This window comes from Haliaeetus albicilla, chromosome 16 (genome assembly GCF_947461875.1).
Source record: "Haliaeetus albicilla chromosome 16, bHalAlb1.1, whole genome shotgun sequence".
Taxonomy (NCBI): domain Eukaryota; kingdom Metazoa; phylum Chordata; class Aves; order Accipitriformes; family Accipitridae; genus Haliaeetus; species Haliaeetus albicilla.
Window position 1 is genome coordinate 28,206,355 of NC_091498.1, and position 16,356 is coordinate 28,222,710.

Here is a 16,356-nt window from a genome sequence, read left to right on the forward strand (position 1 = left end):
AGAGAGCCTGTTCTTGTTCTCTAGCCTTGCGATATCTGCATTCTCCTCATTTAAGGGGATTGCCTCAACTAACATTTCAGCTATGGTTTGTTCAGTCTGGTCCAGCATGCAACCAGGATTCACCAGGGCTGAAAGGGAACAAGCAAGAGGAACCTGCACCTCAACACCCCACTGTGAGGAGGAAAAACGGGGTTCTGGGCTCAAGGGTTATTTTTTCATTTTTATTCTGTAACTGTCCAGCTTAATTCATAAATGAGTCCCGAGACAGCCGAGATCTAAATAAACCTCCAAATACCAAAACCTTAACATTATTGTGATTTTAAAACAGAGAACTTAAAAACACATTTCCAAAACCCTGTACATTCAGTGCAGTGGCAAATTTAAGCAGCATAAAGTACCTCTTTTTCAAACGTAAATTCTTCCTAATAGGAATACTTAAAAGATACTGAGCCCTTTCTCCCCCAACTCTTCCTTTTCTCCCTCCCCCTCTCTCATTCAGAGCAATTACAGCTTTGTATCTGGTAAGTCTTCTACCCAAAGGAATATCACAGACTGGTTTTACGTGAAGGCTAATTATAGAGTCAGGTTTAGAGAGGTACCTAATATCTCATTAAAAGGGAATTGCTCCTTCCAGTGTATCCCCCCCGGTGAATCAGCAACTTACATTCCTTCCAAGCACACGTAGTGTCTGGCTTACCTCTACAAACACTGCAACATTGGTTCTCTGGAAGAACGTGATCTTTTTCTGAGCAGTTCAATGGTGGACAAGCCTCTGTCACTTTAACTAAAACTCCGTTCTGAAAAATAAACAACATTTTTAAAAATTACATTGATGAAAACACGTGCTATGGCAAGAATCACGTAATTTTCTATCTGTAACTCTGGTAGTCTCTAGTAACTACACAGGTAAACTAGCAGGCAGCAAATTAAATTCATTCTTTATACCGTAACACGAAAACTGAAGTGATCTACTTGGACATTTCTACAGGGGAAGGGCACTTAAGCTCAAAATTCTGTAACAGTTTTTCCAAATACATTGTCTCCAGGTACAGTTGTTTTCCTTCCAAGTATTTGAAGGAATTAAAGAATCTCACTCCAGATTTTTGTTACAGACAGCCTTCCTGCTTCACGCATGTCCAAGTTTTACTCTTCTTATTTCATATTCTACATAATTCACTGATAAGTTATTCAACTCAAACACAGCAGATAGAAGACCAACATTTTCAAGTATCACGTGTTGTTCTCTGTGTCCAATTAAAAGTGTCTGTTCTTTAGAATTACTGATCACCTAATTTCCAAAAACTAGCTCCTTCAAAGATATGGCAAAGCAGAAATCCCACCTTGAGGTATCCATATAGAAATTGCTGTATAAAATGCAAACTGAGGTCAAGATATTTCTATGATTTTGATTTCTGGCAGATTTAGAGTAAGACTGTGCATAGAAGGCCTAGTTACTGGTAGAAATTTCCTAAAATAATAGACAGAGCGTTTCTGGAGAGATTTTACACCAAATTTTACTCTGTCTCCTTCCCATCCAGGAAATAAGCTTCACCGTATCTCTAGAGCAAACAGCTGTCTTGCTCTTCAGTTAGTTGTTTCTTGACATCTTGTCCCAAAATAGCTTCCTCTTTTCCCTTATCCCTCTCCAGCCTTCCCCATGGCATAACTTACTTCTTCAGCACCCCTTCTGCAGCTACACCATCCCTGCGAACTGGCAAGGGGAGCAGAGATTAACAACCAGGACTTTTGCTCAGTAGGAGCTACAATAACTATCCCACACGACCGTCTGCACCCGAGTAATCCCATTTTCCAAAGGGCTGTAAAACTCCACTAAGAAAGCAGGCAGCCTACTATATTGCCAATACACCTTTTTAATACGAATCTAGTCCCTACTCCTCCAAAATATTTTTCGTGATGCCCTAGATGGTGGAACAAAAAGATGGAACAAGAATTTCTGCTTTCTTCAAAGAAATAAATTACATTTTCCAGCTATCATGATTGAAGAGAAAAGTTTAAAAATATGATCTAAACACACCTAGGGCTAAGAAAGCAGAGGAAATCCAATACCAAAAAAAAAGACAAAATATGATATTAAAGCCACCATTCTCATCATCTGAGGGATCAGATACGGAGCTTTGAACAGAGGATATTGACAACACCTGTGTGTCTACTCTGTACGAAGAAGCACCCCTATACAGGGACACGCTTGCTAGCCAGAAGCTTGCTTTCTCATCTTTAAGACCCTGTGCCACACCGTGCCAAAAGACTAGCTCAGGTGCCAGAACCAGTACAGGTAAAACCCTTGCTGGTAATTAGCCCTTACCAGCCATGCCACGCTGCTTCAGCTATGTCACTTCAGGCTCCAGAATTAGTTCTCACAACATCAAGCTGCCCTATAGAGTCATGAATGCAGAAATGCCTGCTGAGTCTACGAGGTGCAAATGATGCACAAGATGCCCGGCAGCTAGTAGGACTTACAACTGAGAAGTGCAGCAGACCTAGGGAATGCAAAACTGACCATTCTACAATCATTGCTAGTCACTGCCCTTGAGACTGCAACATTAAGGCTAAGCAGGGTCAAGTTATTTTTCTTGCTTCCCAACTGTCTTTACTGGCAAGTTGCATCAGTTGCCATCATGAAAAATAATATTAAAAAAAAACCCCTCAGGCATCAGGTTTTCTTTTTTTTTTTTCTTAAAAAAAAAAAAAAAAAAAAGCAGCTCCCTACAGCCTCACATACAGCATGCACCACTGAAGCAAGTGCCCACACAAGAACAGTGAAGTTAATGGAGGTATTAGGTCTCCTCCTGATCTCACTTCCATAAGTGAAAGGGAGGAATCCCCCACGGTTGCCTGTGCAACTGCAGCAGCAAAAGTGATAAAAGAACCAGACACACTGAGCCGTCATTTACTATCATGTTATCAAACTACCAGCTGGAAACGCTCTGGCTATAACTCATCGCCTATTCAAGCTCAGACAAGACAACTGCAGCAGAGAGGGTACAGTATGTCAACATATAGACAAAAAGCATTGACTGACAATAAATCCAGTCAAAAAGATGGCAAGAAATCAAGAAATCGTATGAAAGTCAAATCAGTGGTCAGGATGAGTCAAAAATCTAAAGACAAATTCAATCCAAGCTCACACCTTCTTTAGTGAATCGCAGGGAGATAAAAACCCCACAAATTGAGAATTCCATTCCTTTAATGACAGCAAGATTTTATTTCCCTCAGTTTCCCATTTTCTGCAGAATTTGCATCTTGGGAAAACAAGCTGAACATATTTGTAAGTAAGTTTTAAAACAATTAAAATGTTTCCACGTTGAGTATTCTTTGGATTACAATAAATTTGTTATACACTAGTACAGATCCGATTGTAAGAATTATCATCGTTAGATTTCAGATTTTATCCACTGAGATAAGTAAGAACAGTTCACACTTCAGAATTATTGCTTCAGGCGGCCTTAGAAAAATTACTGACTTCTTATCCTCAATTCACATATGTAGTCATAGAGTCTGGACAGAAATAGATGTCAGAAAGACATTCTTCTGGAATAAACAGGTCAAGCTCCAGCTGTGACATACAGTCCACAAAGAATGAGATCTGGAGTCAAACGTTTACAACAAGGTAATTAAATTTCTTGTAATTACAAGATAAGTACATAAAAAAAGAATTGGCTATAAGCCTAATCAGTGACATGTGGTGAAAATCTGAACCACAAACAGCTCATCTCAGACGATCAGCTTTGGAAAATAATAGCAAGATTTCAGATAAGGTTACTTTGGGTTTTTGTTGTTGTTTGGGGGTATTGCCCCCCCCCCCCCTTGTTTTAGCTGTTATTGATCAGCCTTTCAGGAGAAAGTTCCAAATTGTGTCCTTAGCTGTCACTCGAAGAACCACATTGTTCCTTATCATTATGAAAAACTTTAGTCAAGCTTCCTGAAAGTCAGTGGAGCCCTGTCCATCTTTCTAGCATTTGTACAGCACTCTCTGAGTGCCTGCTCCCAGCATTAATGAAAAGGAATTTATTCTTTTACCCTTTGCTGTCAAACACGTCGTCCAGTCATGAACAGGCATCATGTCATTCACGGGCATTAATCCAGAAGTCAGCTGAGCGGCAGTAAACTCCCAGTCCAACAAAAGTTACAGAATTCTTTCCGCTGAGTTCAAACGAGCCACATCACCATATTGGTGAAATCCACAAACCAAAATAACCACTTACGGAATGCAGAAAGGTGCAGTTTTTCTAAAGCACAAACACACTTGCATTTTTTAGAGGGACCTCAACAGGCTGGAGAAATGGGCTGACAGGAACCGCAAGGGGTCTAACAAGGAGAAGCGCAAGGCCCTGCACTTGGGGAGGAACAACCCCACGCACCAGTGCGTGCTGGGGTGACCCTGCTAGAAAGCAGCTTTGCAGAAAGGCATCTGGGGGTCCTGGCAGACACCGAGTTGAAGATGAGCCAGCCACGTACCCTTGCGGCAAAAAAGGCTACTTGGGCTGCGTTAGGCAGAGTATTGCTAGCACGTCAAGGGAGGTGATCCTTGCCCTCTGCTCAGCACTGGTGAGGCCCCACCTGGAGTTCTGGGTCCACTTCTGGCCTCCCCAGTACAAGAGAGAGATGGAACAACTGGAGAGAGACCAGCCATGGGCCACAAAGATAAGTAAGGGACTGGAGCATCTCTCAAAGGAGGAAGGGCTGAGAGAGCTGGGACTGTTTAGCCTAGAGAAGAAAAGGCTCGGGGAAGATCTTACCAATGCATACAAATACCTGAAGGGAGGGTGCAAAGAGGACAGAGCCAGGCTCTTTCCGGCGGTGCCCAGTGACAAGACCAGAGGCAAGGGGCACAAACCAAAACACAGGAGGGTCCGTCTGAACATCAGGAAACACTTTCTCGGTGTAAGGGTGACCGAGCACTAGCACAGGTTGCCCAGGGAGGTTGTGGAGTCTCCATCCTTGGAGATACTCAAAAGCCATCTGGGCACGTTCTGGGCAACTGCCTCTAGGTGGCCCTGTTCAAGCAGGGGTGTTGGACAAGATGACCTCCAGACGTCCCTTCCAACCTGAACCATTCTGTGATTCTTAGAAAAACCTGTATGCTAAATTTGTCATTTTGTCATCGTAGATTAATCTAGAGAGTGTTTGTGGGAAAGATTCCAGCCGGGAATGGCTGTCCATCAGTAACATCTGTGCTTATGGTTAAGAGGATGTGCATCATAAATACTTTTTTAGTCTGGATTAGTTTTCAGAAGTAAAAAAAAAAAAAAAAAAAAAAACCCTGCTCACAGCCTCATAAAGAAAATCTTTGATCTATCTAGATCCATCAGTATTATTATGATTTTTGTTAGATGGAAGAAATACAAAAGTTAAAAGCCTCTTAAGCTTGGCCCAGTACCTATGCAAAGAATAAAATATCTATCTTCAAATAAAAATTGAAACGTTAAGTTTCAACTTTATCTTTTTTTACATTATCCCATCTACAAATACATCCTCCTCTACAGACACAAGAGCTACTCCCCAAGATTTTTAAGTCCTCTTTATCAACACTAATTAATTGACAGTTGATGTGTACCCTTTATTGTATTCCTTCATGGATCAACAGCTTTTCAAACTTGATGTCTGTTTTTCAAGTCTGGAAAATTAAACCATATTACATTTTTTATAGTCCTTCCCCTAGTACAAAGCCCTTCCTTTATTCATACAACACCTTGTCCACCAGTAGGCCTGCACGAGATGAAAGGCAATGACTACAGCCACAGTTTGACTCATCACCATTCATCCTTGAGCTAGTGAGCGTTCCCAATTGAGGCAGTAAAAAAGTAGGTAGGTGTATTCCTTAGAGCTTCAAGAGGTCATGCTGAAAACACATTGGATGAACTTCCTGTCTGGAGACACATCACTTCATAGAAGCAGAGGTAAGCACCCACTTACCCACTTAAAAACTTTCCCAAGTCAGAATGACAAGCTTTGCCAGTGAGGTCTAATGTCGTCTTGAAACACAGCTATGGAAATACTTTTTTTTTTTTTTGAGGCATGGACCCATTTTTTTCATGGTATTGCATTCACAGATGCTGTTTCAAATACTCTCCATTAAGATGTAAATAATACAAACTGTGACGTTACTGCAATTAGCATTGCCATATCAACTGCCTTTAGCAATAAGTGAAATGCAAAAGCTCTTTTCATTATTATTTTAGTCATTTCTAAAACGACAGCTATTTGATGGTCAGTATTTGCTTTTAATCTTCATGAATGCATTATCATACTCATAACGATGACTATAACGCTCTTATTTACAGCATAGAGAAGTTCCACAGACATAATTCAGATCACTCTGGTTTCACTTTAATGTGAAAATCCTCCTGTTCTCACCTTATTTCATATAGGCGGTTTCTCTCCAAAATAAACATTCTATGTCATATTATAAATAACAGGCACCTTTGTCTTCCAAGGCAACGACCTTGCCCACGTATTTGTATATACAATGTTGAGCACCCCTATACAGCTAAATACAAACAACAGCAAAGTAATTCCGCGTAACAAGCTGCTTTCACAACATCTGCAACCAGTTATTGTCCGTTTCCATTAGTGAACATAAAATTGCTACTCTGTACACTCAACTACAAGCACAACAATAACCAGAGCGTTGTAATCTTTTCCAAATGTTTTTCATAATTGTTCTAGCATACTGATCTGTCAATAACATTTGTAAGCCTCCCCTTTATCGCCCTTCCCCCTCCACAAATTCGACAGGATGTAAAGACAAAAATACTTGAAAATTACATGTGAGCGCTAATGTGTTTAAAATAGCTGTGCCTTTCTGAAGTGATAAATCATATTTAAAGCACATGCATACTCACAACAAATGCATGTCTCAGCAGAGCAACGGGCCTTTTATAATCATCTGTTACTACTCTATTCTTCCAAGGCTAGTCTTGACAACTGGTTTCTGCCCCACTTACACACCATGTAGCACTCTTACATCCACTAACACTCCCTGAATGTTCCTATCTAACACAGCCTCTGTTTACTTATATTCTTAAATACTGACTGTAGTTGTCTAAGTGTTATGAACTTGCCAAGAAAAGACCCCAGTCCAGTCCAATACTTAGTAATTTACCTCAATTATTAGCAGGGGTACATATAGTTTAAATAATACTAGGGAAAAGCTAAAGTAACTCAAACAATATAAGCCAGGTTGCTTCAAGTTTTGGCAATTTGGCTGAAATTAGTAACTGGCTCAAGACACCGCTGCCTTTTTCCAGAGCTCATGAAAGCAGAGATAAAAGAGAAAACGTCCCTCCAAGTCACTTTGCCCATGTTTTTATTACCCTGCAAGGGTCATGTTCCTGCCTTGTTTTCGTATTTGTGGCTTCCATTGACTTTAATGTCACCTTTTCAAGACAACAGATGTCACATTTGCATGAAGGAAGCCTAAAGAAATGCACTAACTTATCATTGTCACTTTACAACACCACACATATATTTAACATCAGGAAAAGTTTACACAACTGAAACTTACTCGACATTCCCTGCAGCTCTTGGATAATACTCGTTGACCTTCTGCTAGCACTTTGCCTCCATAGATACACTTTGCTGTAATTTGAGAGGAGAAGGAGGGAGATTAAAAACAAATAAATTAAATCCATATTTAAGTAGTAAACAAATGCAAGGTATAACACAAAAGTAAAACCAGTTTCACATATGCTGAAAAACTATATGTTAAGAATATGATGCGTTTTGCTCTCATCAGTCGTCACTATTGTATATAGTTACAAGCAAAGTAGCTAACGATAAATTCATTTTAAGAGAAAGTAGCATCAGACAATACGTACCGGACCAAATTCATTAGTATTTGATAGAAAATACTTTCGTTACTGACATTCTGTAGATCAGCTACAGTGTTTGTGTTACTAGAGGTCTTCATGATCCACTACAAGAACTGGAGACATTTATTAGCATACTGTTCATCAAGAGAATAATATAAGCACAGATATCAATTAAACCTTCACATTTTTTATGGGCACAAAGGTGAACTCTTCAACTTGCTGGAGCACTTAAAAAAGGGATTAGATGCAGTGACTGACTGTACTGAAACAACAAACTGTAAAAATCTGTTTCAGAAAAACATTCTTAAAGCACACATGAAATAAGCAGATTTCCCAGGAAACTGAAAGCTCCTACAAAAAAAATTCTGAAGTTTTGATCCTTCTGCAGAAGATAACCAGCTCCACAACCAAATCAACAGACTAGAACACGTGAGCACTCCGCATTCGTTTCAAGGCAAAGTCAACTAGCTTAGCTTAGGACTACTGCCACCGTGAATAAGAAGGTGACCTCCAGCAGGACCACAGTAGCATACGGCTCGGTCAAGTATTACCATAACTATCGCAGTCCTCTTGGAACTAGATGTCTAAATTTCAATTCCAGAGGAGGACAGTAAATCCATTAATTAAAGAGAAGAGTCGGACTATTATGATCTTACACAAATCAAGTATCCATCATAAAGGCACTCCACATTACTAACAAGATCAATGCTAAACACTGATAAAATAACTTCTTGTTGCGGTGTTTCAGCTCTCTCAACACTTGACCAGTAACAGTCTGACCTATGACACTGAAAGGAGAGCCAAAAGGTACGAATCCTATGTTGCAATTGAACAAAGCTTTAGAAGTTTCCTGAGTGAAGGCACATGCACATTGAAAGTGGAAGTGTTCAAAGTACTCAGTTCTCAAAAAAAGTCACAATCTATCACTGGTTTGCCTCAGTTTCTCTCCTGAATACCAAGGTAAGGGAACCAAGCACTTACAGGTACACATGTGTACCCCTTACAGGTGATACCAATAGGAGTACTCCACAGCAGCTACTGTCATAGCCAGTTTGATTCCCAAATTTTAAACATAAAGGACTACTAGATCAATCTGCATAAGTTTCCAGACATAAAATTGGTCCTAAGGACTTCTTGTTCAAGCTTACACTCTTGAAAATGTGCATTTCTTTAAAAAAACAAACAAACCAACCAACCAACCATAAAACAAGAACACAAGATTTTCAGAATAACTCAGTTTTCATCCTCAACGATGCATTTAAAAAAACAAGCTTCTTCCTTTTGGTATCCTAGTTTTCTTCATTTTTCTAACATTGCCCTACTTTTTATGCCAGAGCTGTTGTGATCTCACTTACGAAGAAAACTTCAGATCAGGAAGCTTCATTTAAATTAGGAATCCCAGTAACTATGTTGGAGGAAAGATGAATTAGAGAAATTTCCTTTTTCTTTCTTGCCTATTCTCTTGATATGACTGCTTTCAACAAAAGAATGGACACACCAGAAAGCAAGTTAATGCACAACTCAGAAAAATGATGAGATTTTAAATAAAATTATAGTCTTTTGTCAAATATTAGTTGAAAGGCTAACACAAGATGGCAGGGATCAAAACAGAACCGCCTCATTTTTAAAACCCTTAACATATCAGACATTAGAGCTACTTTGTTCGTTAACCCTCAGCTAAGACAGGAAACTGTTCAATAATCCAGCCATTCAATAATCCTTAGAGACGGTAAATTACAGCTGATGATTCTATCAGAGCTAAATAGGAAAAGCACAGAGAAATTAACACCTGCAGTGCAGCTCTTCGGAAAGCCTCTGCAATTACTACTATCTACCCAAAAGTGACTAACTGCGGCCCTAGCACATCATTCTGTCAAGGAGCTGGCATTTACAATCAATTTCAATCAACTTCCATACATCTCTTCCCATTGACTGACATGCTGAGTTCTTGTCAGAATAACGAGTCAAGTTTGTGCCAATCACTGACAAAAGGCAAGTTTGATTGTTCATCTTTCCATTACAAATAACAGGAACACAGTTTACTCATGGGGATATACGCTGAATCTACGATTTTGTGCCTTACAATTCCTTTGTGTCAGATTTTGACCGTTGTGCATACATGCATGTCAGCAAAGGAGTGGTGTCAAGAGAAGCATCCAGTTTCGTGAAAGAACTTTCTAGACTTTCAATGTTACAAGCAAAAATATTTTGAGAACAAAAATACTGGCCAGTGTGGCCACTTTACAACCTGAGTGCTCTGTTCATAAACATCTTTCAATAAGCAGAATACTCACGCCGACACATAGCTGAGAGAAATAAGATAACATGAGTAAACAAGAGCAAGTGCAAGATCACAGCTAAAGGACATTTGTGCATGGGACTAATGAATTCAATGACTGAGGAAGGGTGACAGAATACTAAAAGAAGTGTTATTATTTTCCTAATAAATCTTAAAATAATTCAACATCCCTGTCTTAATGAATTATTGAAAAACTCATGCATGAAGTTTAGTAGTCTCCAAGACCGGAGCGGGGGGGCGGGGAAGATAATTTGTGCTTCTCAAGATAAGACTAGCATCAGTATTCAGCTAAAACTTCCATATATAAATTGTCTTTGTCCTTTGTACTACTATTAAGGCAACAAATACTGAATATTCCTTCCAGGAATATTACTTATGGCTTTCATTTCCAGAAGGAACTGAAAGCTGACAATAACACTGATCAAAAAATTTAATTCTATTTTTTTCTTTCTTCTCATAGATTTATTTTGAAATTAATTACAGCAAACTATCACTCCACACAGTGATACTAACCAGGGTCTGAGATTCTGTCATGTTTCTTTTAAAAAACAGCCTTCCAACCCAAACTAAAAGATAGGCAAAAAGATAACAGATAACAGTTCAATTTATTACTCATCAGTACAGAAAGTTCAGACCACAGGCTTGATGGTCCTCAACATCAACAGGAGATACAAGCTGAAGCCAAGTAAGGCTTCCCAGCCCCAAACAAGCAGATGAATCATTTTACACTGACAACAGGTAAAAAGGGAATCTGAGAAATTTGCAATGCTTGTTCATTTCTCAGCAATTATTTTTCTTCTTAAATCAAGTTTGCCACTGTGATTCACGTTACCCAAATTACCAGGACCTATGAAAGTCATTATAAAACATGTCTGCTTTCAGGACAAGTTTAACTCTGCTTAAAAAGAGGGTGAAACCAACAGGTATGTGTGATGTACTTACCCTTGCATATTTTGCAGCACTGGCTTTCCACATGCACTGGGAGAGCATCAGGAGGACAATCGAGAGGGGGACAAGACATCCTTCGGCACTCCACAACTCCACTCTAAGCAAAGGTTTTTAAGACAAAATTCAACTATGACTGCTGTCATTAGTATTTCATACAAAACGCAGAGGACCAAAAACTGTTTACGTAAATGAAAATAGCCTTGTGGATTACAGATCCATCCTTCAGTAACAAATTTAATCCTATCCAACCACAAACTTGAATCAAAATGCATGTGGAGGTGAACCACCCCATTTTGATACGTATTACTGTTTTTACCCCACTTTCCCTGAGCAAAGTGCATTAAGCGGAAAACATAAGCCCATCTTTAGAAGAACATAAGCACCGCTTTCTGTAGGCTGTGCCAATCATCTCTGAGATTTCTAACAATCAGTTTTCTATTTTCTTGAGCAAACAAAGACTCTCTTCAGATATTTATCAAATAATTTCAACAAGACAAGATTTACATACTAATTCTCTTCTGTTCCTTGGTTTTTCAGAGTGATAAACACCAAAAACAGAATCTGCATGTTGTTACCATGCAAGATGCAACTAAGCTTCTATGAATACTATTAAGATAATGCTTCCTTTTCGAAAAAAACTACTGCACTGAAAACAATTCCAAACCAAACGCAGACAATGCCACGCTTTCACCCCAAAACCGTAAAGTCCTCACAGATATAATTACAGCAAATAAGAAAGCATTGTCAAGGGAAAGCAGATTTTATTTATGAAGCCTGCACATAAGCAATGTCAATTTTTTATTTCTTTATTTTACCATTTCGCTCCCTATTGTTCATACTGCCACCAGATGCATACTAAAAACATAATAATTCTCAGAGTTAACATTATGTATTCAAGGACCATTTTCACATTTTAATTAGGTCCTACTCCTTTAGAAAGTCTTACTTTGCATGTGCAATTCCTGCAGTGATCATCTTCAACCCATGAGTCTTTGTCTCTATAGATCAATCCATTTACTTGACAAGTCTTCTCACAATGACAGTCTTCCAACTGACTCAGTCTTGTTTCTGCATAATTTAACTATAAATGAAAGTAACTTGATGAGATTTCTGCAATTCAAACACATGATTTAAAAAAGCAAATATGAGAAAGCAGTATACTTATTTTTAGCCGAACCAAGTTTGACTACAACCTTCGAAACACTGAACCAGGATGTCAGCAGGTATAAACTAACCCTACTCTTTGGACTTCGATGGAGCTATACATGCTAACTGACAACAGTTATGACTCACGCAGTCGTCTCTTGTACTGCTAACAAACCCCACCAAGATCCCCTCAGGAATGTCCGGGCACTACCAAAAGTACACAAACTACAATTGTTTTTTAAAAAAAAAAAAGTCTTAATTGCTCAGCAACCTGATTGCAAGTCAGAAAGCATGAAGACTGGCAGACTGACTTCTCCTAATCATCCCCATCTCATCACTGTTAAGCATCAGCCAGACTAATACTTTCTGACTTTTAGAAAGGTCTTAACCTTATAATAGCAAGTAAGATATAGAGGGGAAAGACAGCATTTTAATTCAGTGTAGTACAAAATATTCCCAGACTGTGATTAACGGAGAAGCCATGCTCCTGGAGTAAACCCCGGGCTGGTGGCTAGCTCTTAATGCCCTTTGCTGTTCCCATTACCTCCTCAATTCCAACTACTAAAATGCATATCAAGAAACTAAAACTGATGCATCTTTTCCAAGTATTACATCTGCACGCTAGCAATTGCTATGTTTACTGATGAGATACTATGCAATAGTAAGTGGATACAACGCTCATTCACGTAGCAGCAGCAAAGGGCTTTTTGAACCACCCTGTCCTAAGCCATATCACAGAGCTCCCCCTCGTACAAGGTACCATCTTACCATCCTCTGGAGAGGAACAACCCCCGCCTACGCACACCTGGTACCCAGTGCCATCATCTCTAATCCGTAAGAGCACTCAAAATGACTTTCCCATTTACTAATACTAAAAATAAATCAATATCTAAATACAGGCTTAATATTTAGAAGTAAATATGTGCATTCTTCAGGCCCCAGAACTGCCATTGCTCTAAAAACTACCCTGGTACCAGCTGGATAAGAGTTTCTCAAGGTCTTGACTCTTTATATTTGTCTTATGCCTATAAGCCATCACACTGAAGGCACTGCAAATAGCAAGGCTACCTAAATCTGGCACAAGACAAGACGAATGCATACTTTATTCTGCTATAAATATGATGCTATTATCCTACATTACAGGTTGCTACATTTTAATAGTAGCAAGTTTTATAAAAAAAGGAATGCACAGTGCTATAGTATTTTTTACGTAATGCCATATACCTGAATTTCATATATTCTATCCTCTAAAATTCCATCCACTTTAAATGAAAGTATTCTAATATGTCCTTTTTCATTCCTGCCAGTAAGAGAGCAACTTACTTTAGGAGGAAGAAAAAGAAAAGAAATACTAAGCCAATTTCTGTGATTTTTTTTTCCCCCTGCAGTCCTCATGAGAGAAAGCTCTTTATTTGTTGTTATTCTGGGATAACAGGGGATTGATACTCATCTCCCCCAGACTCAGCATGATCTAGCGACTTCAAAACTGCTTTTCACATTTTAGAGGCAAAACCATCCTCTTACTGAACTGCTTGTTTTCAGCAGAAACCATTTTCAGGTCATTATATTTGGTCATTATATTTACAGTATATAAAATACACTCAGTTTTGTTAAAAAGGTGTTTGATTTGTCTTGAACATCTTCATTAACATATCTTGGTTTGTTTGGGGGGGGGGGGGTCATGAACACTCCCATATAAATAGGCTATACAAATTTTAGAGAGAAAGGACTTTAGAAATACCCAGACTTGAAAGTGGTACTTGATATTGTCCTTTGTCTGTCCTAGAAATTATTCCCTAGAAAAAGAAGAAAGCTCCAGGAGAATAAATATTTTCAATTTATTAATTTTTTTCTGTCATTTGCATTACCTTGATAAGCTTCATTTACTTAAAAATCATTTACTTCCTGTTCTAAGAAATACCTTATACATAGCAAATCAATCAAGTAGATCACCAGAAGGCAGGCATGCAACAACAAACCCTCCAAGACAGAGGTCAGTGAACGTACCACAGCCCACAGAATCTGTTCAGAAACAGCATTTAACTGTTACCTGCTATACTAGAGTGACCAGAAACATTCTGTTTCTCAACTTCAAGCCTCAACTGAAAAACTTCTGTTGAGCTCAATAAGACAATTAATTCCTTAAAATTAGCTGAAATATCCTTCCAAATGTTGCCAAATGCACACAACTAGATTTGTTGAACATTTAAAACATAAGTAGAAAATTCTCAAGCTTCAAATATTTTTAAGTTATGAATAGAAATAAACTCATGAGGGAGAAGCAGCCCACACTGTACCAAACACTTTCCATATACTAACCAGATCCTAAGTTCCTAACATTAAGGAATATTTGGCTAGCTATTATTCGCAAAACTTATTTAACACTTTCTTTGCTTCTCCTTTGCCCATACAAATAACGGAAAGATGACAGACTTCTGTTAAAAATGTATTGTTTCTGGCAAAATGAAAAACAAAAACATCAAAAAACCTCCAAACTATCAAAATTTACAAGGAAAATTTTGTTATTCACAAAAGTATTCACGGCCATATAAATCCATGATGTAAACAAACCAGATTAACTAGTCTATCAATGAACTCAATGCTCGATTTTCCTTGGTTTTAACCAAGCTGAAGCTTCAACCTTTCTGACCTCAACCAAGGAAAGATTCATTAGAAATTTTTGTGCTGAAAGTCTTCATGTAACAAACACATCTGAATACAAAGCACACCCTAGAGTGTGGGCCCATAATTTACCAAAAAGAAATTATATTCCACTCAAAGAAATGCAGGAGATGCCCAGACGGATTTCAGTAGATTGTTAGAGTTGCATGAATTACTTTAGCGATTGTATTTAAAGAGGAGCTAACAGTATTCCAGCACGGCAGTTAGGAATGCTGAAATACAACATGATCCTTTTCACCTGCAGCAAATTAACATTTTAGCCAAATTTCTAACACTCTGACCTATGGTGTCTCTCTATTTAAGGACACAAGATTAAAGCAACTAAACTTAGTATACTGCAAAGATTCAGATTTAATTCAAATGATGACAAAAATAAAATGGGCTTACAAAGCTAGCAGTTACTCATCTTTGCTTAAAAATTTAGCATTTACTCATCTCTAAAAGCTACGTCTTCACAAGACATAGGTGGGATGAAGACATAACGGCTGTTGGCTTGTTACAGGCCATGATCAAATGCTCCTGTACATAACACTCAACGACAATCTGCTACGACAACGCTCTGCTGGGCCCCTTATTTAGACCCCATGTCCCATCCTGAGCAAGCACTAGACTCATGGGACCCTGAGGTAAAGCCCGACCAAGCAGGTACTCTCTCCTCCTACGCACGTACTGCATAACTTGCACTGCCACCAAATTATTGGAACCTGAAGCCACTAGCCTGATGTTTTCTCCCCAGGCAAGCCCTGGTCTGAGTCTTCATAGCTTTACGTTATATACACTGCCCATATGCATGCATTGCAAAAAACATTCACTGGAATATTCCATGCCGTAACACAGCTGTAACCAAATGCAGATTGAGGGAGAAACTGAAATCCTAGATATAATGGAACCTAAAAGCAACAACAGGACATCAAACCACGGGGCCCGCTTTTCCAAAACACCATGTTCCTGCTTCGCATCTCTTGGTGCGGGACCAGGATCTGGGGTTCATCGCTCATGTACATTAGCAAGCCGTTCTCCGACCACCTGCCCTGCTTAACGGCATCTCTGCAGGCAGCTGCACAGCCCTTCTAAGCCTTGCTCGTTGCCTTGCCACCATATGATATGCTTGTATCTACATTAGTACCACTTGCGGCTATTGCGGCTAGGACTGAAAAGGTAGATACAAACCTTAATGCTTCCCTCAAGTCCCTCTAGTTTTAACTTGCATTTGTCTACCGAATTAACTTCCTTTCCTGCTGCATGCATTTTTCCTGGACAACAGTATTTCTGGAAGAACTGCAACAAAACGGTCAGTGCACTGCTATAACAGAAAAGGAACTTGCAATGAAGGATTACCCCAGTGCCACTTCATGGAAGCACAGAGTCTTTGCAGTACAAATACTGTTATTTTCTTCCCCTCGTAAAGTACTAGCAAGCAAAAATATAATTAACAGCACAGAAAGCAAG

The 16,356-nt window shown here is 39.0% G+C and overlaps 1 protein-coding gene across 5 annotated transcripts in view; it reads right to left on the reverse strand.

Annotated features, from left to right (window-relative positions):
- NELL1 (neural EGFL like 1) overlaps positions 1-16,356 on the reverse strand; it is a 299,225-nt gene that overhangs the window by 212,640 nt on the left and 70,229 nt on the right. For all 5 annotated transcript variants that reach the window (XM_069804084.1, XM_069804082.1, XM_069804087.1 and 2 more), the window contains exons 8-11: positions 12,026-12,160; positions 11,074-11,176; positions 7,526-7,599; positions 698-797 (exon numbers count right to left, since the gene is read on the reverse strand). In XM_069804084.1, the coding sequence (XP_069660185.1) occupies positions 698-797; positions 7,526-7,599; positions 11,074-11,176; positions 12,026-12,160 (412 nt within the window). The remainder of the gene's footprint in view (positions 1-697; positions 798-7,525; positions 7,600-11,073; positions 11,177-12,025; positions 12,161-16,356) is intronic.